We start from the raw sequence: 24,883 nt of genomic DNA, 5'->3' as shown, positions 1-24,883 counted from the left end.
AGACTAACAGATAAAATTAAAAAATTTGAACTAAGTACGAGTTACTTATTTGATAAAAGTGTTCTGTTATTCTTGCTGCCCACTGCAGTCTGCACCTTAAAGCAGCAACCCTATGAAGTAGGCACAGTTTTATCCTCACTTTACAAATTAGAAACTCTGAAGCATAGTATGGTTAAGTCACTTGCCCAGCATCACTCAGCTAATAAAAATCTGGACCCATGCAGTCTGTCAGTCTGCAGAGGCTGTGCTCCTTACTACAGTGTCACGTGAGGTGTCTGGTACTACAAATGAAAAAATTGATGCCACAGAGAAGCTGTCTCAACCATACCATTTTATCATGACATGTGTATGGCATGCCTCTTTAGGTCAGGTTTAGGCATGTTATAATTATGTACCCTTTTAACTGCTTCTGCTGTAGCTTTATTTTGAATTTTCAAGGATAATGATATAACTTAATTAACTTGTATTTTTATGCAGACTTGTAAAAAAGGCAAAAAGGGCCCAGGAGAAAAGGGCAAAGGTGGAAATGGTGGAGGAAAACCTCCTTCTGGTCCAAACCGAATGAATGGTCATCACCAACAGAATGGAGTGGAAAACATGATGTTGTTTGAAGTTGTTAAAATGGGCAAGAGTGCTATGCAGGTAATGTTTATTGTGTTATTCCCAGTTTATTTGTACATTTTAAACTTTAGTGAGTTATATAAAATCCCTGAGTTTTCTAATTGCATTTAAAAAAAATCTAACACTGCTTATTAGAAAAAAAGCAACAAAGTCATCAGAAAACTAGGGATCTGTCTATTCAGACATAAGACCTTTAAGCTGTGTCTTGAGTCATTTTCTACTGCATTATTTTCTTTTAATGGCATATAATAAAACGTTATTTGCTCAAAAAATATGCTGATGTAAACTATGAGGTTTCAATTTCCCCTGAATTTATATGGCTGCCATTAAAATATGAAGTCCTTTGCCCATATAGAATTCTTGGTTGAGTGACCTAATATAATCACTATCCACTTTAGTGAATTGAATTATGTTGATCACTGTTGTCTATTACAAAGTTTATTACTTGTGCTGTTTCTTAGCAGAAGAGTGAAAAGTGAGAGTCATACCCATGTCACATCATCCTAATTTTATTTCTTCTGCAAAATTTTATGACAATAAAAGCATTTAGGCTTTACCGTGGAGGCTAAACCCATACGGTTTTAAAAAAAACTGAATAAACACTATACTCAAAAGAATATGCATGCTTAATAAAGTTATTTTTTAATTTATAAAAGCTATGGGGAATAGTTATCAGAGAATTAATTTTAATCAAAAAGGGTGCACATGGGTGGTTTATGGAAAACTAGCCTTTTAAGTTTTCTGTTATTTAAGAGTAACAAATGCAGATCTTATTTGTAAATATGGACTTATCTGAATATGTATGGCTTTGTAAATAAATTTTAAGTATCAGTTGGGACTGATAAAACCGCATTTTTACATGTAAAATAAAAATTGTTAGTTGTTTTGAGCTATTACCAGTTGTACAGAGGAACATGACTTTTAAAATTTGAATTTACTTTCATTTATTCATACATGGTTTGCTTTTTATATAGTTGTGATGAGGGTGTGGATTTTATTTCTTTAATGTTTTAAATTATTATTTCATATATACATTTGATACATTTTTAAAAATAATGTCTTATATATTATGGTGCTATGGTTTATTTAGTCATTCCCTAATTTAACAAGTTATCCCCTTCTCTCTGGTTCTCTGGTTCCCATTTTGGGTTAACTTTATCAAAGGAATAAATTCTCTCAGTTATGTTACATATAGCATTTCATTACTTTCCTTTTTATTTTTATATTATACTTTTTCTCTATAATATTCTAAGCTGTTAAATGCATTAATCTTTTTTGATATCTTTCATTTTTGTTAACATCAGAAATCTCAACTTATATCCACAGCTAATTAGGCTGTTCTATTTTCGTCTAGTCTATAGGGTTTTTGTTTAACTTTTTGGCTCATCAAAAATTTTTAATAGAAAATGTGAGGGTTTAGCTTTATATTTAATTTCTTTGTTAATGGTATCTCAGTGTTTAATAAAGAATGAACATTTTCCTTATTTTTATTTTGATTATGGTTTGTCATATATTAAGATCATACCTCTATGTTATTTGTTTTTCTGTTTCTAAATGTGCTTTCACCCTTAAAAGTGGAATGTCCACCGTATCTCTCCATTGATTTCCCTGAATGGACTCTTTACCTCCAATTTGTTTTGTGTACTCCCACTTGTGTTATCTTGTGTAATAAGAAATTTGATCAAGGAAGTCTCCTGTTTACGAGCTTCCAACAGTTCTTCGTTATCTAAAAGTTCCAGCCCAGATTTTTTTTTATGGTGTGCTTCCTATTTCCCGCCACAGTATGTACTCTGCCTCAGCCCCACCCTCCACCCCCCCACCTTTCTTTTTGTTTTTCCCTTTGCCTGGAATAGTCTTTTTTCCTTCTTTCCATGTCACATAAGATTGACTTAAATCACATGTCACTCTTTTGAGAAGCATTCTTGGGCTCTGTCTCTTTCTCCCCTTGAATATATTTCTTACTCTTCTCTTTCCATTATAGCACTTAATATATTGTATTATTGGTATGCATATGTCTGAATTTGCTTCTAGATCACTAATTTCTTGATCAGGGACTGTGTATTATTCATTTTTTTGTATCCCAGGATGTACCTATTTCAGTAATTTATAGGTGAGAATAAGTATTAAGACTGGCTGTTGGTTTTAAAATAGTTATTATATATTAAGAAAGGAGGGATCTGGGACACCTGGGTGGCTCAGTTGGTTAAGCGTCTGCCTTTGGCTCAGGTCATGATTCCAGGGTCCTGGGATCGAGTCTTGCATGAGGCTCCCTGCTCAGCGGGGAGTCTGCTGCTTCCTCTCCCTGCCACTCCCCCTGCTTGTGCTCTCTCCCTCTCTGACAAATAAATAAATAAAATCTTTAAAAAAATCAGTCTTTAAAAGAAAAATAAAGGAGGGATCATATGTGTATATGCCCCTAGTTTTATTAGATAATATATGTTCAATTTTATTGGATAAATTCTTAGCTTACTATTTGATGATGAAAGTTTTAAAATATTTTAACGTGTTAGCTTGTATTATTTTTATTATAGCAGCCTTGTATTCCTAGTACAAATTCTATTTGATCTTTCTGAATAAGTTTTTAATGTGATGTGATCTTTTTTGGTAAGATTTCATTAAATATTTTTGTATCTTTATTGATGAAATAGCCCTTCTTCCAGGTATCTGTTGCTGTATAACAAATCACTCCAAGGTTAGTGATGTAAAGGAACAGTCATTTTACTAGGCTTAATGATTCTCTTGGTCTAGAATTCATACAGAACTAAATAGGGATAAAATTGTCTGTGCTCCCATTTATCATGGTTGGAGCCTTACCTGAGACAGCTTTAATGCTCAGAGGTTACATAAACAGTGAAGGACTATACTTCCGTGGAGGCTTCTTTATTCATGTTTGGTGCCTAGTCTGGAGTGACTTGAAGGCTGGGCACAGCTGGAACTGTTACCTGGAGTACCTACAAATGGTTCTTTCATGTGGCTTGGATTTCTTACAGTATGGCTTCTGGGTTTGGAGAGTGTCCTGAGCAGGAGTGTCTAGTTCTCTAGTGCTCCAAGTACCCAGTGCAGAAGTTGAATGGTGTTCAATGAGTTAATCTTGGAAGCATCATTTTACTGCCTTCAGTCCTAGATAAGGGAATAGACCCCACTTCTTACTGAAGAGCAATGTCAAACATTTTGGGCCATGTTTTAAAACTGATATTTATTACCTATATCATATTTGGGAATAATCTTAAACATGTTTCTTTTATAAATTGATTTAAGTTTACATACATAAGCTGTTGTAAAATATAGAAAAGGACTGAAATCTAGAAATTAGGTAAAATTTTAGAAGATCTCTATTCAATCTCTTTGAGCCAGGTAATTCTTAGATAGTATATCCTTTTTATTTTCTTTAATTTGTAATGACACTACCTTTTCTGTACATCAAATTGCATATATTTCATTTAGTTTATACCCAGGTTTTGTATTTATTTGTATGTATGTTAAACATTTTTCCTTCCTGACACTTACTTAACAAGGATTTATTTATTTATTTATTAGAGAAAGAGTGCATGTGCGTGCAACAATGGGAGAGGCAGAGGAAAAGAATCTTAAGCAGACTCCCCGCTGAGTGTGGAGCCCAACTCTGGGCTCCATCTCAGGACCGGAGATCATGACCTGAACTGAAATCAAGAGTGGGATGCTCAACCAACTTGAGCTACCTAGGCGCCCCTGTCATCCTAAGTTTTAAAACTTGATTTATTTAAAAATAGTTTTCATCTGCTGTTTGGTTTCTTCTTCTATCCCCCAAAGAATAACGTCCTGCTTTTTTAAAAAATTTTTTTTACCTTTGTCCTATTTAAAAAAACTACTATGTTGAAACATACTTCATATACCACAGAATTCACCCTTTAAACTGTAAATTCAGTGGTGTTTAGTATATTCATAGAGTTGTGTAGCCATTACCACAGTGTAATTTTAAAATATTTTTCAATACTCCAGAAGGAAATTTTGTGCCTGTTAGCAGTCACTTTCTCTTCACCTGTCCCACGTCTAGGCTACCACTAATGTACTTTTTATAAATTTGCCTATTCTGGACATTTCGTATATATGATTTATTCAAAAATGGTCCTTTTTGAGTGGTTTCTCTGACTTAGCATGATGTTTTCAAGGCTTATCCATATTGTGGTATGTTTTATAATCTCATTCTTTTTTATTGCCAAATAATACTCCATTTTGTTTATTCATTCATGTTTTGATGCACATTTGGTTTGTTTCTACTTTTTGGCTATTGTGAATAATGCTGTTATAAGTATTCTCGTACAAGTTTTTTTTTTTTAGCATTTCTCCTGGGTATTACATACCTAGGAGTTGAGTTGCAGGATCATATGGTAACTGTTTAATCTTTTTTTTTTTTTTTAAAGATTTTATTTATTTACTTGAGAGAGAGGGAGAGAGCGCAAGCAGGGGGAGCAGGCTCCCCACTGAGCAGGGTGCCCAGTGTGGGGCTCAATCCCAGGATCACAGGACCATGACCTGAGCTGAATGTAGATGCTTAAGCGACTGAGCCAGCCAGTTGTCTTGAGTGGTATCTTTTGATTTCTATTTCCTTGGTGGCCAGTTACATTGAGTATCTTTTGATGAGATAATGGCCGTTTGTATGTCTTCTATATAGAGCTATATTCAGAATCTTTGTCTATATTTTTAATTAGATTATTTGGCTTTTAAAAATTATTGAATTGCAAGAGTTGTTTATATAGGCATACCTCAGGGATATTTGTGGGTTGGGTTCTAGACCACTGCAGTAAAGCAAATACCACAATAAAGCAAGTCAGATGAAGTTTTTTGGTATCCCAGTGCCTATAAAAGTTATGTTTACACTATTACTGTAGTCTGTTAAATGTGCAGCAGCATTATGTCTAAACTGTATATACCTTAATTAAAAAATGCTTTATTGCTAAAAGAATTCTAACCATTATCTGAGCTTACAGTGAGTTGTAATCTTTTTGCTGGTAGAGGATCTTGCCTCAGTGTGGATGGCTGCTGACTGATCAAGGTGGTTTCCTGAAGGTTTGGGTGGCAATGGCAATTTCTTAGAATAAGACAACAGTGAAGTTTGCCACATTGATAGATTTCTTTTCACAAATGGTTTCTTTGTAGTATGTGATACTGTTTGATAGCATTTTACCCACAGTAGAACTTCTTTCAAAATTGAAGTCAATCTTCTCTAACCCTGCTGCTATTTTATCATCTAAGTTGATGTAATATTCTAAATCCTTTGTTGTCATTTCATCAGTCTTCACAGCATCTTCACCTGGAGTAGATTCCACCTCAGGAATCACTTTCTTTGATCACCCATAAGAAGTAGTTCCTCATCTGTTAAGAGTTTATTATGAGATTTCAGCAATTTAGTCACATCTTTAGGCTCCATTTCTTTCTTTTTTTTTTTAAGAAAGATTTTATTTATTTATTTGACGGAGAGAGCAAATCAGGGCTGCTGCAGGCAGAGGGAGAGGGAAAGGGAGAAGCAGGCTCCCTGCTGAGCAGAGAGACTGATGTGGGGCTTGATCCCAGAAGCCTGGGATCATGACCCAAGCCGAAGGCAGATGCTTAACCAACTGAGCCACCGAGGCGTCCCTAAGTCTCAATTTATAATTGTAGTTCTTTTGCTATTTTCTACCACATCTGCAGTGAAATTTCTACCACATCTGCTGAAAGTCGTGAAGCCCTCAAAGTCATCTATGAGGGTTACAATCAACTTCTTCTAAAGTCCTGTTAATGTTGATAGTTTGACTTCTTACCATGGATCCCGGATGTTCTAAATGACATCTAGAATGATGGAATCATTTGCAGAAGGTTTTCAATTGACTTTGCCCATATCCATCAGAGGAATCACCATGTATGGCAGCTATATATAGCCTTGCGAAAATGTATTTCTTAAATAAGAAGACTTGAAGTTTCAAAGTACTCCTTTAACCATGGGCTGTAGTATGGATTTTTTGTTAGTAGGCATGAAAACAACATGAATGTCATTGTACATCTCCATCGGAGCTCTTGAGTGACCAGGTGCATTGTCAATATAACAGGAATATTTTGAGAGGAATCTTTTTCTTCTGAGTAGTGGGTTCGAAAGTGGGCTTCAAGTATTCAGTAAACCATGTTGTAAACAGATAGGCTATTATCCAGTCTTTGTTGTTCCATTTGTAGAGCATAGGCAGAGTAGATTCAGCATAATTCTTAAGGGCCCTAGGATTTTTGTAATGGTAAATGAGCCCTGGCTTCAATTTAAAGTAATCAGTTGCATTAGTCCCTGACAAGAGAGTCAGTCTGTTCTTTGAAGCTTTGAAGACAGGAATTGACTTCTCTCTAGCTATCAAAGTCATAGAAGCTATCAAAGTCATAGATGCCATCTACTTCCAATATAAGCTATTTTGTCTACATTGGAAATTTACTGTTGTGTAGCCACCCTGGTTAATTATCTTAGCTAGTTTTCTGGATAACTTACTGCAGCTTCTATATCAGCATTTACTACTATTTCACTTTGCACTTTGATGTGAAGGAGACACCTTATTTCCTTAAGCTTCATGAACCAACCTCTGCTAGCTTCAAGTTTTCCTTCTGCATTTTCATCATCTCTCCCAGCCTTCAAAGAATTGGAGAGTTGGAGCCTTGCTCTGGATTAGGCTTTGGCTTCAGACAGTGTTGTGGCTGGTTTGATCTTTTATCCATACCTCTGAAACATCTTCATATCAGCAATAAGGCTGTTTCACTTCATTATCATCATATGTTCACTGAACAACTCTTTATTTTATGCAGGAATTTTTCCTTTGCATTTATAACTTGGCTGTTTGCCTCAAGAGGCTTATCTTTTGGCCTATCTCGGCTTTCGACATGCCTTCCTCAGTAAGCTTAATCATTTCTAGCTTTTGATTTAAAGTGAGAAATATGCAGCTCTTCCTTTCACTTAAACACTTGGAGGTCATTGTAGGGTTATTAATTGGCCTAATTTTAATATTGTGTCTCAGGGAATAGGGAGGTTTGAGGAGAGGGAGAGAGATGGGGGAATCAGAACACACACAACATTTATTAAGCTTGCTGTCTTTTATGGGCAGGATTCATGGTGCCCCAAAACAAGTACAATAGTGACATCAAAGATCTCTGATCCCAGATTACCATTAATAAATATAATAATAAAAAAGTTTAAAATGTTGAGAGAATTATCAAACTGTGACAGAGACACAAAGTAAGCACCTGCCGCTGAAAAAATGGCTCAGACTTGCTTGACACAGGGTTGCCACAAACCTTTGGCTTGTAACACACGCACACAGTATCTGTGAAGCGCAGTAAAACAATATGCCTCTATATTTTGAGCACAAGTGCCTTATCAGATACACGATTTGCAAATGTTTTCTCTTATTCTGTGGGTTGTTTTTCTTATCTTTGATGAAGTCTTTTGAAACAAAACTTTTGTGATTAAGTGAAAGTCATTTTTTTTGTCTTGTTCCTTTAGTCTAATATCTAAGAATACATTGCTTAACATATGGTTATGAAGATTTAGTTACGTGTTTTATAGTTTTAGCTCTTATATTTCAGTCTTTGATCCATTTTAAGTATTGTGTATGATATGAGATGGGGTCCAACTTCAGTCCTTCTTTTTAATTTTTAGAAAGACTTCTTTATTTGAGAGAGAGAGAGAACAAGTGGGAGGGAGGGGTAGAGGGAGAGGGCGAGAGAGAATCTTAAGTAGGCTTCACACCCAGCGTGGAGCCCATTGCAGGGCTTGATCTCACAATCCTGTGATCGTAACCTGAGCTGAAATCGAGAGTCAGACACTTAACCGACTGAACCATCCAGGCACTCCCAACTTCATTCTTTTTTTTTTTTTTTTAAGATTTTATTTATTTGAGAGAGAGCGAGTGAGCAAACACATGAAGGGGGAGCGGCAGAGGGAGAGGGAGAAGGAGACTCCCTCCTGAGCAGGGAGCCCCAAGCGGCTGGATCCCAGGACCCTGGGATCATGACCTGAGCTGAAGGCAGATGCTCAACCGACTGAGCCACCCAGGCACCCTCCCAACTTCATTCTTTTGCATGCAGATAGCCAGTTGTCCCAGCACCATTTGTTGAAAAGACTAGTCTTACTTCATTGAATTTTCTTGGCATCCTTGTCAAAAATCAAGTAACTATCAATATGAGAGTTTATTTTTGATTTGCATTTTTATTCCATTTATGTACATTTTTGTCCTTAAGCCAGTACTGTCTTGGTTACTGTAGCTTTGTAGTAAGTTTTGAAATAATGAAGTGTGAGCCCTCCAACTTTGTGTATCTTTTTCAAGATTGTTTTGATTATTCTAGATCTCTTGCATTACCATAAGGATTTTAGGATCAGCTTTCCAGTTTCTGCTAGGAAGCCAGCTGGATTTTCAGTAGGGATTTCATTGACTCTGTAGATCTATTTGGAGAGTATTGTCATCTAACAGTATTAAGTCTACTGATCCATGAACTGTCCTACTTATTATTATGTTTATTTAGCCATTAATTTACTTTTGTTATTAACATGGGACTAGTAATGCTCACTGTTGAAAAAAATTTCATTCTGCATTTTCTCATTGACTCAGCCATTTCCATCTTTTAGAAAGATTTTTGTTTTCATTCCATTGCAGTGTTAATATTTGTTATTTGTATTTAGTACACTATTTTAGTCAAAAGAAATATGGGTGTGATTTTTAATATCTTCTAGGATATCCTTAATGTCACTAAGAAATAAGTAATTACACTTTATAGAGTTGGGTCCCATAGTTTTCAGATTCCTTTTAATGCAAAATGAACAGAAGACTGATCATCATTATGTGTTACCAGGTTATTATTTTACTGAATTTGGTTCTCTTTTATTGTTAAAATTTAACTTTAAATTTTAGTATACAAGTATATGTATATTTAATTTGAAGTAATGTGATACCACTTAATGTTGAAACTTAATAACTTTAATCAGACTTAATTCTTAGAACATTAGCAAAAGCTAATGGTTTTTTTTCTTCTCTGCTGTAGTCGGTGGTAGATGATTGGATAGAATCATACAAGCATGACCGAGATATAGCACTTCTTGACCTCATCAACTTTTTTATTCAGTGTTCAGGCTGTAAAGGTAAGATACATTTATTTTTGAAAGCAGAATGTTCTCAAATGGTCTCTTTGTTCCACCTAAATATAAACACTTTTCAGGAAGAATAATGCCAAGATACGGAATTGTTTGCATTATAATCATACAGAATGTATAAGGAAAAAGGAACGAAGAACAAAGTAAGAAAGAAACTCTGTTGAGACAGTTGTATTCATGTGTGAAAATTAAAAACTTGGCAGTTTATAATTGTTATATTACTTTTATTAGATACATTTCCCGTTTTGAGCATCTGGTTTTAGGAACAAAGAAATGGATTAAGAAGGGAGGAGGAAGATAGTGAAGAGATAACAGGTTCAAATGGCAGGGAATTATAAAGCGTAGGGAGTTTAAAAGTGCCATGAATAACAGTAAGTAAGTAACTAAGTGAGGTATTGGTGAAATTTCTAGTTTTTTCCCTAAAAAGTAGAGAAGTTTTGGAGTGGGGTCTTATTGGAAATGTTTTCACCTTATTTAAAAAGATTTTGAAGTAGGAGTGGGGAAAATAATAAAATACAGTAGTGTCTTCCCTGGGGCAAAAATATTTAGTGCAGACATTTGGCAGGGGGACAAAATTACGTAAGTTGGGGGGTGTCATACATTTTGATCTGGATCATTAAATGATTCAGACAAAATCATGGACAGGTTCTGATCTATTCTGTTTCTCCCTAATACTTGATCCATCCTTGAAACTTAAGAGGATGTCCAGGAAAATAAATGTTAGAAAGTTTCCCAAGAGTATTAACATTTTTTTTATGAAAGTGGCACCAAAAACATGGACATCAGAAGTCAGGAGGAGGGAAGTTAGCTTAAAAATAGATCTAAGAAGTTAAGATGCTAAAGAATGATACAAAGAAATCTGTAAAAAGAGTCCCAAGAAGCAATTTATTTATGTCTACTCCTTTAATTCTACAATAATACTTTAAAAATACTGTTATTGGAATTTGTGAAACAAGTAACATTTTTTAAATGAGTTTTTAATTTTTTTAACTTTGAAAGTGACATTTTATTGAAAATAAATTGAAAGAGTTACATTGCTTTCCATTACTTTTTCTCCCAAGTAGCATAGGATTAAAATCCTAATTCTTAAAATTATTCTGCTCAGTGTAAAATTTGGGTAATCTTGACTGTATATAAAGATTTTCTTTCAGTTAGGTTTTTTAAAATTTTATTTTAATTCCAGTGTAGTTAACATATAGTGTTATTTTAGTTTCAGGTGTACAATATAGTGATTTAACAATTCCATATAAACAACATTTTATGAAATGATGCATTTTATTCGAGGTTTGATCACAACATTCAGTGCAGCATGCATACTAGATATTCTGTATGTGAGGCTTGATAGACAAATACATTAACTTTTTGAGTCTGATCTGTGTAATGCCATTAATATGGTCAGTTTTGAGAAAAAAATTTTTTTTGAAAACTGTCTTTTTAGAAAGTTGCCTAGTTTACTTGACTTCTTAGCTAGAGGTAGCTGCAAATCAGTATAGAAAATTTGACCGACTCTGCTCAAAGGAAATGTAATAATGACAATATGGTGACTCAGATTAACACTTTAAAAAAAGAATATACTAGTATTATTTTTATTTTGTCTGTGTCCAGTCCATCTTTCTGGAGTAGAACAATCCAGGTACCTGTTCGTTGTATTATGTAATCAAGGACCATGTCCTTTCTCTTCAGATTCTGTGAAAGTGGAAGGTTGATTGCAGAACAACAGAACAGGTGCCAGAAATAACTTGATGAGTTGAAATTCTGACTTTTATCTTCAGTCTTCCCTGTTATACTGTAGTTTGGTCAGGTTTAGTTTCCTAGTTAGGCTTCTGAATTGTAGTTTTAAAAACAAGGCTATAGTCAGAGCATTTTCCCTTTATCAGATTGATTCCTTTTCTGGCACCATTCTGTTTTTTGAATCAGGAGCTTGCCAACTGAACCTTTGGATATACTTTGTCATATACCAGGTTGTCCAGATTTTTAAAAATTGAAGGTGTTGAAAACTTAAAACTGTCATAATGTTTATTTTAGAATCAAGAAAATTCTGTAAAGGAGAATTTATCATCTAATCAAAGTTAAGGTCATTAAGTACTTTCAAAAACACTTAGAATTATTTTGATTGAATTCTTTTATAAACAAGTTGGAAACATCTTTATATGTACTGTACTTTAGCTTTTTTCTTTTGGACTCAGGATTGTCATTGTGAGCATCAGTTATTTTACTGTAGTTTGGCCTTCAGCAGCTATTGAGGTGTGGAGGGATATTTGACTCTACGCTGAATGGCTCCAGACTGCTTTGTGGTTGCTGAATCTGTGGCCAGTGTTTCCTTCTTTCTTTCCTGGTCATCTTGTCACTTTTCATTTTACCAGTTTTTAGCAGTCTCTTTTCATGTCTCCTACAATTTCAAGGCAGTGGGCTCACGCGTGGTGTCTTAATGGCACCTTCACACCTGCCCCAGGAGTTATAAACATGGAGTTTGTGACAGCTATTTTCTTCTGCTTATTTTTGGGTGTCTGGCTGTTATATGGTCTGAGATGAGAGAGGAGCTTTAGAAATGGACAGTTGTCAAAATGTATGCAGTATGTTTGCTTTGAGATTTATTGATATATACATACTTGGTAGAAATTATTTCAGGGATTGAATAACTTGTCCTTCTATAGCTTTGCCAAGTTTATAGCACCTGGGTGTAAAGTATAGGAAGGTTCTGAAGATATATCCATGACTTGATTAAAATTAAAAAACTCTTCAAAAAGTTTTTGAGAATGTTGCTTCTTTAGCAAGGGAAATGGTTTCTTCCAGATTTGTTAATATCTTAAAACAATCATGTAGTTCTTTTATGTTGTGGTAAGTAAGGGCTCTTCACAGCACCACTAGGAGTTGATCTTACTTGGGGGTGGCATCATGATGTACATGAATAATCTCAGACAGGGTAGTTAACTTCTCTTTGCTTTAGCCTTTACTTCCTCATCAGTAAAGCCAGGATTATAGCGCCTGCCTCATATTTATGGTATTCATAGTAATATGACTGGCAAGGAATAAGTAATCCAGCAATAGAAATACAGCTTTGAGAATCCAGTTTTTACATTTGTTCCTTTTTAAATAATCTGATACCCTATCAGTGGAAATTCATGTATCTCTTTTTCCTGCATTGTCTCCTTATAATTTTTTCTGTAAGTCCCTTTTCTGATATTTGATCTCTACCTGGCTAACTTTTACTTCTTGTAATGTGCGTCCTTTCTCCTCCCCTTTCCCATTTTCCTTTGAAATTCTAAATATCCTTAGCAGATTCCTTTTCTGTGAAACACCTGACTTAGCTAATTTTATTTATTTATTTATTTTGGTCTGACCTATGGCCTTTATTGGCCTTGTCATTCATTAGGGCTTTTCTTATGTACTGCCTTTAATAGTTTTTATTTTCCCTCCCTCCCCTCTCCCTCCCTTCCTTCTTCCTGTTCTTGTTATTCTTTATTTAAACTTCCAACTAGATTACAGATGGGCAGAAATTACCGTTTATGTTTATTTGAAGCCCTTTTAGAGGATAATTGGATGTAGTTGCTATGTATATAAAGTGAACTCTGCCTATCACTCTTTTTCTTATTATCTTCAGATTTATCCTTAAAGTTTTTAAGGATAAAACTGCACCCTGGGTGCTGCCTAACCCTTGATGACATGTATTATATTAAAAGGGGCTAAGCCAGTATATATATTGTAGGCAAGAGTTGATTAAGTCAGGTAGAAATGTGATGGGTATTAAGGAGGGCATGTACTGCATGGAGCACTGGGTGTTATACGAAAACAATGAATTGTGGATCAGTACAGCAAAAACTAATGATGTATGATGACTAACATAGTAAAATAAAATTTAAAAAAAATGTGATAGAGACTAAAAGTGTAAGAGATTGACTTAGAAGTTCTCTTTATTTTATTGTTTCTACAATGTATATTAACTTCTTACACTTGCAAATTTCAGGAGTTGTCACAGCAGAAATGTTTAGACATATGCAGAACTCTGAAATAATTCGAAAAATGACCGAAGAGTTTGATGAGGTAACTTATTACCCTAAATGTTTTGATAATTTTATGCATGTTGATCTTGGTTTAACCTTAAAAGTATTCTTAAATTCTGAGCATTAGTGTAAATGCATAACAGCTTTGGCATCACATTTAATCAAATGATAAGTGACCTTGGGCAAGTTGTCTTAGCATTGGTTTTATCATCTGTGAATAATACTCTCTGCTAATAATACTTTTTACATAAGCCTGTTGTGGATTTAATTCAGTAATGTTTGAAAAATTTCTTAGCATTTTACAGTGCCTGGTATATAATAAGAACTTAATAAATGGTAGCTATTATTATTGTCAAAAAATTAAAACTTCAAGAAAATAAAATTTAGTGCCTAAGAACATGTCTTGGAATATTGTTAAAGATAGCTTTGGTCAGTATTTGGGGAACCAGGTAGCTTAGGCAAAGGACTGTAAAGTTGATCCTTGAATGGCATGTGAGGGTTGGGGATGCTGACCTCCTCTCTTCCCACATGGCCAAAAATATGCATTTAACTTTGGCTCCCCTCAACCTTAACTACTATAATAGCCTACTTACTCTTCACTAGAAGCTTTGCTGATAAACAGTTGAATAACAAACATTTTGTATGTTCTATCTATTATATACTGTATTCTTAGAATAAAGTAAGCTAGAAAGAAGAAAATGTTATTAAGAAAATCATAAGGTCTCAGAAAATAAATTTACAGTACTGTAGGTATATTTATTGAAGAAAATCTGTGTATAAGTGCACCTGTACAGTTCAAACCCATGTTGTTTAAGGGTCCACTCTCTATATGTTATTATTTAAAATATTCTTTATGGGGGCATCTGGCTGGCTCAGTCAGTGGAGCATGCGACTCTTGATCTTGGGGTTGTGAGTTTGAGCCCCACGTTGGGTGGTTGGATGTAGAGATTACTTGAAAATAAAATCTTTTAAAAATATATCCTTTATATTTTGAGTATGAGTAATAACAATACAAATTAAAAAAGAGTGAATCCTTTATCACAGTGATGCCTTTGAAGTATTGTTACCAATAAAGACATTTAGATTTACTATATTGTAAGCTCCTTCAGGGCAGGGATTTTTGTTTTGTTCACAGCTGCATTCTAGCACCAGCAGTTTTACTCTTCAAAACTTGTCACTGAATTTTCAAGTAGAAAGTTTTTCTTGTCCCATTTGAGTTTTACTTGATCATTTTTTTCTTGCTTACTCTGATGAAGGAGCTTTCAACTATCATTCTAAAAGATAGACAAGAGTTGTTTAAAAGGCTTTGATGATCACTAAGTGTGCTATTAATCATTCTCCAAGTATTTGAGAGGTAATTATGAGTAATGGTATTATAGTAGTCCCCCCCTTATCCTCGGGGGATACATTCCAAGATCTCCGGTGGATGACTGAAACCACAAATAGTAGTACACCCTATATATTCTGTTTTTTTTCCTATGTATACATAACCTGTGATAAAGTTTAATTTATAAATTAGACATAGTAAGAGATTAACAATAATAAGAAGACAGAACAATAATAACAGTCTACTGTAATAAAAATTATGTGAATGTAGTTTCTCTGTCAAAATATCTTCTGTACTCACCCTTGTGATGATGAGAGATGATAAAATACCTACATGATGAGATGAAATGAGGGGAATGACATAGGCCTTGTGACATAGTTTTAGGCTACTATTGACCTTCTTCTGATACTACCTTAGAAGGAGGATCATCCGCTCTCAGATGGAGGTTGACCCATGGGGTCACTAAGATGTGGAAAGTGAAACTATGGATAGAGGGCGGCAGGGGGCGGGGAACATGACTGCTTTATTTTAACATACTAATATTAAATGTTTTAGTGAGAACCTTCTTACTAAAAGGAAACAGCTATTTAAGAATCCTGAAATCTGATTTGAAAGTGTCCGCAAATCAAGTTGCTGACAATTAAGATGATGCATTTCAATGTAGTCACTAAATGATTCAGTCAGAGAGTATGGAAGAGAACCTTTGTGTAGAATATTAGGATCTTATTCTCAGATGAGAAATAAGAGTTCAGCTTCTATATAGCATGACTTAAAATTAAAAAAAAAAATACTGCTCTAATGACAAAATAATAGGGGTGCCTGGCTGGCTTAGTTGGTAGAGCATGCAACTCTTTATCTCGGGGTCATGAGTTCAAGCCCATAGTGGGCATAGAGTTTATTTTATGTATTTAGTTTTTTAAAGATTTTATTTGAGAGAGAGCTCGAGCATGACAGGGGGAGGGGCACAGAGAGAGGGGAAGCAGACTCCCCACTGAGCCGGGAGCCCGACACAGGGATCAATCCCAGGACCCTGAGGTCATGATCTGAGCCAAAGGCAGACACATAACCGACTGAGCCACCCAGGCGCCCCTACTTACTTTAAAAAACGGGGTGGGGGGCACTGGGGGCTCGGTTAAGCATCTGCCTTCGGCTTCGGTCATAATTCCAGGGTCCTAGGATCGAGCCCCGCGTTGGGCTCCCTGCTCTGTGGGGAGCCTGCTTCTTTCCCTCCCTCTGCCACTCTGCCTGCTTGTGCTCGCTCTCTGTCAAATAAAATCTTAAATATACATACATACATGTATATATTATATACATACATATGTATATTACATATGTAATATGTAATACATATTATATTACGTGCGCGCGCGTGTGTGTGTGTGTGTGTGTGTGTGTGTATAGTGGTTTAAAAAATTGCCCAACTGTACTAATAAAATGATCTTAGTCTCTAGAATACTCTTCAAAGCAACTCTTGCTTTTCGAGGTTCTATGTAGTATTGCCCTGTGTTTTTATTTTTAAGGATTTGTTTTTTGAGGGAGGGATTTAATTAATTTATTTAGAGAGAGTGTGATTGGGGGGAGGGGGGGAGGGAGAGACTGTCAAGCAGACTCCCTTCTGAGTGCATAGCCTGACATGGGGCTCCATCCCACCTATGAGACAAAACCAAAGGTCAACCGACTAAGCCACCCAGGTGCCCCATTTAAGGATTTGTTTTTAATGATTTATGGAGATTCTCAGTGTAACTTCATTGGAGAATGCCCCATCTCTATGTAGAAGAATACTTAAGTACTAGTGTTTCCAGGCTATACTAGCTACATTTCCATTTCTTTTTTAAAATTATGTCATTGTTTAAAAATAAAATTATGTCATTGTTTATGTCTGTTGACTATTTGATGTCCTTGAAGCTAATGAAAATATACATTATAATCTTTTGATTATTTATAAATCATACATCAAACTGGTTGAAAATATGATTTCATCATTTTGAATCCATTTAAAAATATAACTGGTTTGATTTTGGTATGCTTTTGTTTTAAGGAGATTCAATAAGTATATCTTTGTTTATCAGTATAATGTTTTGCTTTGATGAGAGAAGCTTTTTATTTTTAACTTCGAGTAATTGGTATATATTTTTATTGGTTAAATTGAATTCATAATATCCATTTTGGTTTTAAAGAGCAGATGTGTTCAAAAGTAACTCCTACCTACTTTTAAGATTTATTGGAGAAGAAAGGTGGGGTAAAGGAGTCTTTTCAGCCTCTGCCTAGGGTATTTTATAAACAAGCGAAATTTTGTTAAATCATGTGTTTTAAGTGAAATTGCTGTTTAAAATTTTTGTTTTAGGATAGTGGAGACTATCCACTTACCATGGCTGGTCCTCAGTGGAAGAAGTTCAAATCCAGTTTTTGTGAATTCATTGGCGTATTAGTACGGCAGTGTCAATATAGTATCATATATGATGAGTACATGATGGACACGGTCATTTCACTTCTTACAGGATTGTCTGACTCACAAGTCAGAGCATTTCGACATACGAGCACCCTGGCAGGTCAGTATTTAGAAATTTTTTTTGTGTGTTTCCTTAGGTTAGAGATGAAAATGGTTTTCATTAAAAGAAATGATCATGACTCAGATTAATTTTACTTACAAGAGTAACCACTAACAGAACACTCTGCCCGCTCTCCCGTGAATTACTGGGAATACAATGATATTTTCAGTTTTGATTCTTTGAAGGTATACCATAGTTAGTATGTGGTGATTTTCTTGTGTTAAACCTATTTGATTACTATGCCACAGAAAGGGAAAAGAGGTGGATAGGAATGTGTTGAATTCTTTTTTTTTTTTTTTTTTGGAATGTGTTGAATTCTTGAAAGATGTCTTATCAGGGAAGATACTGACAGCAAATTTGGGGAGACCGTTAAGTCATTTTGGATATGTAGTCCTAATGACCTTTATTTTGTCTGTGATGTGAGCTGTTCCTCCTGATGGTCCCTGTAGGATGATGATTACTCGTTACACCACAAAAGTTGATTTTTCTTAGGTTTCTGAGTAACTTTAGACTGAGCTAAATTCTTTGCTTTTTGAAATGAGTTATATATTTTATATATTTTAAGCCTCACGCAATTCTAGAACAGTGATTTTTGGTGTTGGTGTTTATAAAATCTTTTGGTTTCTCCTTTGTGGTAAAGGTAAAATTGTTGATACACTATTACTGAATATGTACTTTTTGGTTTGAGTTTGAAAAAATCAACTAGGCATTCATTGTTATTATATAGTATTATAAGCCTTAATGGTAGAATTTATTGATTTACACAAAAATTTTTCATTCTCTAAGTGTGGGGATATTTTTTTCCTTTATTTTCCTAAAGAATTAAAGCTGTACTTTTGCTAAATCCTCCATTTTCAAAAAACAAAATGCAGGTAACCTGGGGGAAGGAGGTGGAGGAAAAAAAATGCAGGCAATCTTTCTATAGGATTTTTGTTTTTAGAATGGAAGTCACAAAATATGAATGTGATCTTGCTCTATGAACTTAGGTAGCATTTAATGTTACTTGGTGGCTAAAGTAAATTAAAATAAGTATGATGGCATAAGGTGTATAATTTTAGATCAGAATAACAAATTGGTTTGCTGAGGGAATGAAATAGCTCTGAAGAGAAAGTTGAGAATCCTTTTTAAAGAGACCCAATAGCCACAAAATGAGATTTAGTTTTGTGGTGTTCTCTTACACAATGAACCAGATCTGAGAAATAGTCTGAAGTAAACTAAAAAGGCATAAAATGGCGATATATTTCAATTAATAAGTTTTTTCTTTAAGATTTTATTTATTTATTTGACAGAGAGAAAGACAGCAAGAGAGGGAACACAAGCAGGGGGAGTGGGAGAGGGAGAGGGAGAAGCAGGCTTCCTGCGGAGCAGAGAGCCTGATGTGGGGCTCAATCCCAGGACCCTGGGATCATGACCCGAGCTGAAGGCAGACACTTAACGACTGAGCCACCCAGGCGCCCCCAATTAATAAGTTTTAAATCATAGACAGTCTTGTCTGAGGAGCAAGGGTTCAGTAACAGAAGGTGGGGGGAATCTGGAGGAAGTGTAATAAAATGCACTTTATTGAGTGGTATTTTTCTTTGTACTTTGACTTTTCATCTAGATCTGTTCTTCATAATTTCACCATTGTCTTTATGATGATATGTAATAGAGTAAAATTAAAGGAAATCAAATACCAATGAAACTAATTTTTACATATTGTAGTTTGATATGAAGCATTCAAGCTCCCGCTCCCTTTGGTAACGAAGATAGCTAAGTGACTGCCATAGGAACCAAAATTTACTGAGAAGGTGAATTATGACCTCTGAAAAAGATCATTGTAGGGGACACATTTTAGAATAGTGGGATTTGAGTGTAGTCTGAAGTCAGATCACCTAGTTTTGAATACTGGTTTAACTACTTAGGTGAACTGTGTAATCTCAGGGAAATTTCTTAATCTCCGTGGACTTCAGTTTCCTCATGAATGAAATGGGGATAATACTTCACTTTAAGGGCTTTTGGGGAGGATTAGGAGATAATCCATGAAAAATACTTAACATAGGTAACTGACATGCAGTTAAGTATTCAGTACACATTAGCTGTCATTTATTGTCATTTGTAGCAGCTGTATTTTTCTGTTAGAAGCAGAACAGCCCATCTTGTCTTTAATTTCTCTTAATTTGATATTAAGTTGTAAATTTTTACATCTGTGAGACTAATTACAAATTTTTCCATTTAAAAATAGCTATGAAGTTGATGACAGCTTTGGTGAATGTGGCACTAAATCTTAGCATTAATATGGATAATACACAAAGACAGTATGAGGCAGAACGGAATAAAATGATTGGAAAACGAGCCAATGAGAGGCTAGAACTCCTGCTACAGAAGCGGAAAGAGGTAAACTTTGTATTGAATATTTGAGCTGTTATCCATGACCAACTTTGATCATTAATTACGATATAATGTTGCTAGTTCATCAGATAAATTTTTTGGAAAGATTTAAATTTAAATAATATTTCAAGTTGTTTAAATGTCTAGTTTTGTTGACTGTCCATGCCAACAATACCTTTTGCTTATATTTTCTTTCTTTGTAGGCTAGGGTTAAGAGTTTAAGGCTTTCAGTAAGGTCCTAGGCCAGTCAGACAAGTTGTTTTAAGCCTTAGTATTATTCATGCCTGCTGTGAGAATGTCTGTCCTAACTTCCCTGAACTAGTTGTCAGGATGAATTCAAGTTTCAGTTATATGACATCACTTTGAAAAATAACTTAGAGGCTATTTATGGTTTCTAAATTGCTGCTTTTTTTGTGTGTGTGTGTGGTATAGGTGGCAGTTGATTAACATGGCTGATCACCAAATTTAACTTTGAATGAGGAAGATATTTTTCATTCTTAATGCTAAATATTTTTTTTTAAAGATTTTATTTATTTATTTGACAGAGAGACAGCGAGAGCAGGAACACAAGCAGGGGAGAGTGGGAGAGGGAGAAGCAGGCTTCCCGCAGAGCAGGGAGCCCGATGTGGGGCTCGATCCCAGGACCCTGGGATCATGACCTGAGCCGAAGGCAGACGCTTAACGACTGAGCCACCCAGGCGCCCTATGCTAAATATTTTTTAAGAGGGGGAGGGGCAGAGGGAGAGAGAATCTTTTTTATTTTTTTAATTTTGGGGGGGGGTTATTTTAAGCAAACGCCACACCCAGCATGGAGTCCAGTGCGGAGCTCCATCTCACAATCCTGAGATCACAACCTGAGCCGAAATCGAGAGTCGGAAGCTTAACCGACTCGGGCACGCCCTAAATATAATCTTCCAATGTTGTGTTTGTGATTTTAATTTCTTCTTCATTAGTGATAGAGTATTTTGCTGATATTGGCGATGTTTATTTCTAATAGGCAAAATCTGATGTTTCAGAAATGTTAGTAATACATTTGAGGTAATTTTTGCCATGGTAATCCAGAAATTACTACTTGATTTTGACATATTTGGGGTTGGTAGTAGCTGTAATTTTTAGTTGGTTATTTCTGAGATAGTAACTTTTTAAAATGCCGTGACTCAACAAAAGCCTAAAAATCTTGTCGATATTTCCCCCCTACCTAAATTCCTCATCTTTTTCATATAGTTTGAAATGAAGAATTGGCCTTTCTGCCTCTTAATTGTAATGATTAAATTTCATCAGATGATTTATTAGGTAAACATAATGCATGTCTTAGGCCTTGAAATTATGGCCCAATTCTTAGACCTAAATTTAAGACTGTGAGCGTTGAATGAGTGGATATAGGTAAGAGGATTTTGAGATTAAAATTCCTGTGCAAATAAAAGATATTGATACTTCTGGCTTAGGGTTAAGTTTTTTGACCACCTTGTACCTTTGACTATCTGTGCTAATGAATATAAGAAGTGCACGCCCTTGTTAGCATTATTTGGAAATGCAAGAATATATCCATGAAAAGAAAAAAATACATTTTACAAAAGTGCAGAACATAATAAAAGAGCTAATTGATACTTAGACTGGGAGAAAGGTATTTCTCCTAACTCTCAAACTCTGAAACAATTTTGTCTTAATTCTCAAACTCTGAATTGAAAATAATGGGAGTAGGTAAGTAAACCCAAGATTTTGAAATGTTTACTTGATTATTTAAGGTGAGCCTTGTTTCCTTCAAAAGAATTTAACAGGGTAACTTTCTACCAAATTATTTTACTCAAACCTCTTTTGTTCTTTGAGCAGACACTAGTTAGCATTACTTTTCTTTTTCAGATGATAATGACCAAGATAATGAAATATTATGCTTTTTTGATATGAACATATATGTTATATAATAGATGATATGTGTTGTAATAAATTACTTAACAGATTTTTTATGTGCCTTTTTACAATGGAAATTTGTGAGCCTTAGAAAAGGGTAATCTGCCAGCTAAACATTAAAAGCCAAGTCAAATATTCCAGGTATCAAGGGACTTTAGCTACCTGACCTACAACAGCTGTTAATTTTTCTGTGTGGTGACTGTTGTCTAGTAGAATTAAAAATTAGATGTAATCACCAAAACACTGGAGAAACCTGTATTTGTATTTGTAATGACTTTTAGATGTTATTTTGGTTGTATTTCATTACAATTGAAAAGAAATAATGTATTGTTTTCAGCTTCAGGAAAATCAAGACGAAATAGAAAATATGATGAATGCAATATTTAAGGGAGTGTTTGTACATAGATACCGGTAAGTCAGGACATATTTTCTATGTAAGTCTTAACTCTAGTCAGGTTTGGATATTTAGTGGTTTAGGCAGTATAAAGTAGTAGAAAGAGCATTGGAGTAAGATCAGTGTTAGAAGGTAAGGTCTTCCACTGATTGAGATATTCTAGTTAAGTTATTTAACTGCTCTGAAATTGATGTTTCCTCACTGAAAGATGGAGTAATGTGCTTGACTAGTACCTGCCCAGCAGATGGAGTCTACTTCTATGATTAGGAGTCAGGGTACAAAATACTTAATTGCTTTTGGATGTACTATGTTAGTAGAAACTATACATGATGGTTCAGGACTCTGTCATTTGCATGTCAGTGGGAAAATTTGGATAGATTTAAGTATTTTCTTTTACTATTTTGAATGAGCAGAGGAAAGAAGTAGGTAGTCTTATCACCATTTCTGCTGTAACCTGTTCTTTAAATGTTAGTGGTATTTTTATTCAACTTCTCCCTCACTTCCTCAACTTGGCAGTTATTGAATCACTTTCTTTGTAATGTCTCTTGGTCCATTCTTACCTTTTTGTTTCTGTTGTCACCATTATCTTAGTCTATTCCTCTGTCATTCTCATACCTAGAGATTATTGAAGTTTTCCTAAAACATTCTTTTGTTGTGTTATTCCTCTGCTCAAAAGCTTTCAGTGACTCACTAGTACCTACAGGATGAATTCAAAATAATTTAGTCTGACATTCAAATCCAAATGAAGCTTGGCCTCAGTGTTACATGTAACTAATTCTCTCCTGGAAAATTATTCTCTAACCAAATTAGTGTGCCTGCTGTCTTCTGAACACACCATGCCCAGCAGGTGTGAGCAGAGGCTGGGATATTTCATGGTATAAAAGGTGGGGGTCTCATTTTGTTTGTATTTTTATTTAATTTTAAATATTTATGTGATGAGAATTATGCTTTGCCAGGTAGTCTGTAAACATTTAGGGGATCATGCTTCAGTTCTACTTTTAAATACCCAGTAATCTTTTAAGACAGTGGTATGTTCATACTAGGTGTGAAGTATTTGGCAGCTCTTGGATAAATCACAAATCCTGATGTTATAGTGGAACTAATATACATAATTTTTCCTTCCTCCACTCAGTGATGCAATAGCTGAAATTCGAGCTATTTGCATTGAAGAAATTGGTATTTGGATGAAAATGTATAGTGATGCCTTTCTAAATGACAGTTATTTAAAATATGTTGGCTGGACTATGCATGATAAGGTAAGATATACCCTTACAGAATGTTTATCTGTCTACACATAGGCATAGCTATCTAGAGCTCTCATTCATAATGAGTTATCTTTGTATAGGTATACCTGGGACCGCATTCCTATAGGCCTTTCTCCTTTATTCTTTTCTATCTGCTCCATGAAAACATGGTCTCTATCACATAAAGTCCCCTAGACTTTTTTAATCTTGGTAACTGATTTAGACTTCACTCTTGAATTATTTTTTGTAGTGAAACAAACATTAGAATCATGTGGTGGTAGTGGTTAGGCATTTCTTAGAGCTGTAAGAAGAGTCTTTATTCTTACTATGTGAGTGCTATATACTTTTTGAAATTTTTCTAACTTTTCTTCTCTTTTCATAAACATGTATCTTAGCAGGTTATAAATTACAACTTGGTCTCTGATATACTTTTATTTTATTTTATTTTATTTTATTTTATTTTATTTTATTTTATTTTATTTTATTTTATTATTCTGCCTTTCTCTTAGGCTGCCTCTTCACTAGCCTTGAAGTTCTTTGCATGTATCCTTTACACATACTACGTTCTGTAAAGGAAAACTTAATGTGAAATATGCTACTATTGTCTTTTACAATAGTATTGCTCTGAACAAATTTTCAAAAAATTTTCACTTGACATACAGAAATAGTAACCCCAAAGGTATTTAGTATTAAATGTATGTATTGATTCCTATTTTTTCATTATCAAAGATAAGAGTTTTTGAAAATGAGAGTTTTGAAGAATTGTATGGAACATATTTAAAAATCTAAAGTAAAAGATACTGTGTATGTCTTGAATATTCAGGTTGAAAATATGCAGAGTTTTAATGCATTTTCTCCTCTTGCTTCATTTAGCAAGGTGAGGTAAGACTCAAATGTCTCACTGCTCTACAAGGGCTTTATTATAACAAAGAGCTTAATTCCAAACTGGAGCTTTTTACCAGTCGGTTCAAGGTTAGTATTACTTTAAGTATTTAAAAATTACCTGTTTGAAAATATTTTTCTCTTACTTTAAAAATACCTTAATTTTTTTTGTCCTTAGGATAGAATTGTGTCTATGACCCTTGACAAAGAATATGATGTTGCAGTACAAGCAATAAAATTACTTACTCTTGTTTTACAGTAAGTATGTACTTATTGCATATTACTAATGTCCAGATATTTTAAATAATTCATTAGACAACATGGTTTAAATTTATCTGGTTCTAAATTTTAATAACTTAAGACATGGAATTTTTACAGCTGGAAGTTTAATTTTCTCATGTAAGATTGAGTAAACGGAAAGAAGGAACCATTATACTAGAATATTTTAACTGAGCTAGGA

General features: G+C 34.7%; 1 protein-coding gene across 8 annotated transcripts in view; it reads left to right on the top strand.

The window, feature by feature from the left end:
* STAG2 (stromal antigen 2) overlaps nucleotides 1-24,883 on the top strand; it is a 130,427-nt gene that overhangs the window by 58,311 nt on the left and 47,233 nt on the right. For all 8 annotated transcript variants that reach the window (XM_035725493.1, XM_027607807.2, XM_027607805.2 and 5 more), the window contains 9 exons: nucleotides 478-642; nucleotides 9,643-9,739; nucleotides 13,716-13,792; nucleotides 17,424-17,628; nucleotides 19,850-20,001; nucleotides 22,241-22,314; nucleotides 23,430-23,553; nucleotides 24,415-24,513; nucleotides 24,602-24,681. In XM_035725493.1, the coding sequence (XP_035581386.1) occupies nucleotides 478-642; nucleotides 9,643-9,739; nucleotides 13,716-13,792; nucleotides 17,424-17,628; nucleotides 19,850-20,001; nucleotides 22,241-22,314; nucleotides 23,430-23,553; nucleotides 24,415-24,513; nucleotides 24,602-24,681 (1,073 nt within the window). The remainder of the gene's footprint in view (nucleotides 1-477; nucleotides 643-9,642; nucleotides 9,740-13,715; nucleotides 13,793-17,423; nucleotides 17,629-19,849; nucleotides 20,002-22,240; nucleotides 22,315-23,429; nucleotides 23,554-24,414; nucleotides 24,514-24,601; nucleotides 24,682-24,883) is intronic.

Source organism: Zalophus californianus, chromosome X (assembly GCF_009762305.2).
Source record: "Zalophus californianus isolate mZalCal1 chromosome X, mZalCal1.pri.v2, whole genome shotgun sequence".
NCBI classification, from domain to species: domain Eukaryota; kingdom Metazoa; phylum Chordata; class Mammalia; order Carnivora; family Otariidae; genus Zalophus; species Zalophus californianus.
This window is presented reverse-complemented; position numbering and strand designations above follow the sequence as displayed.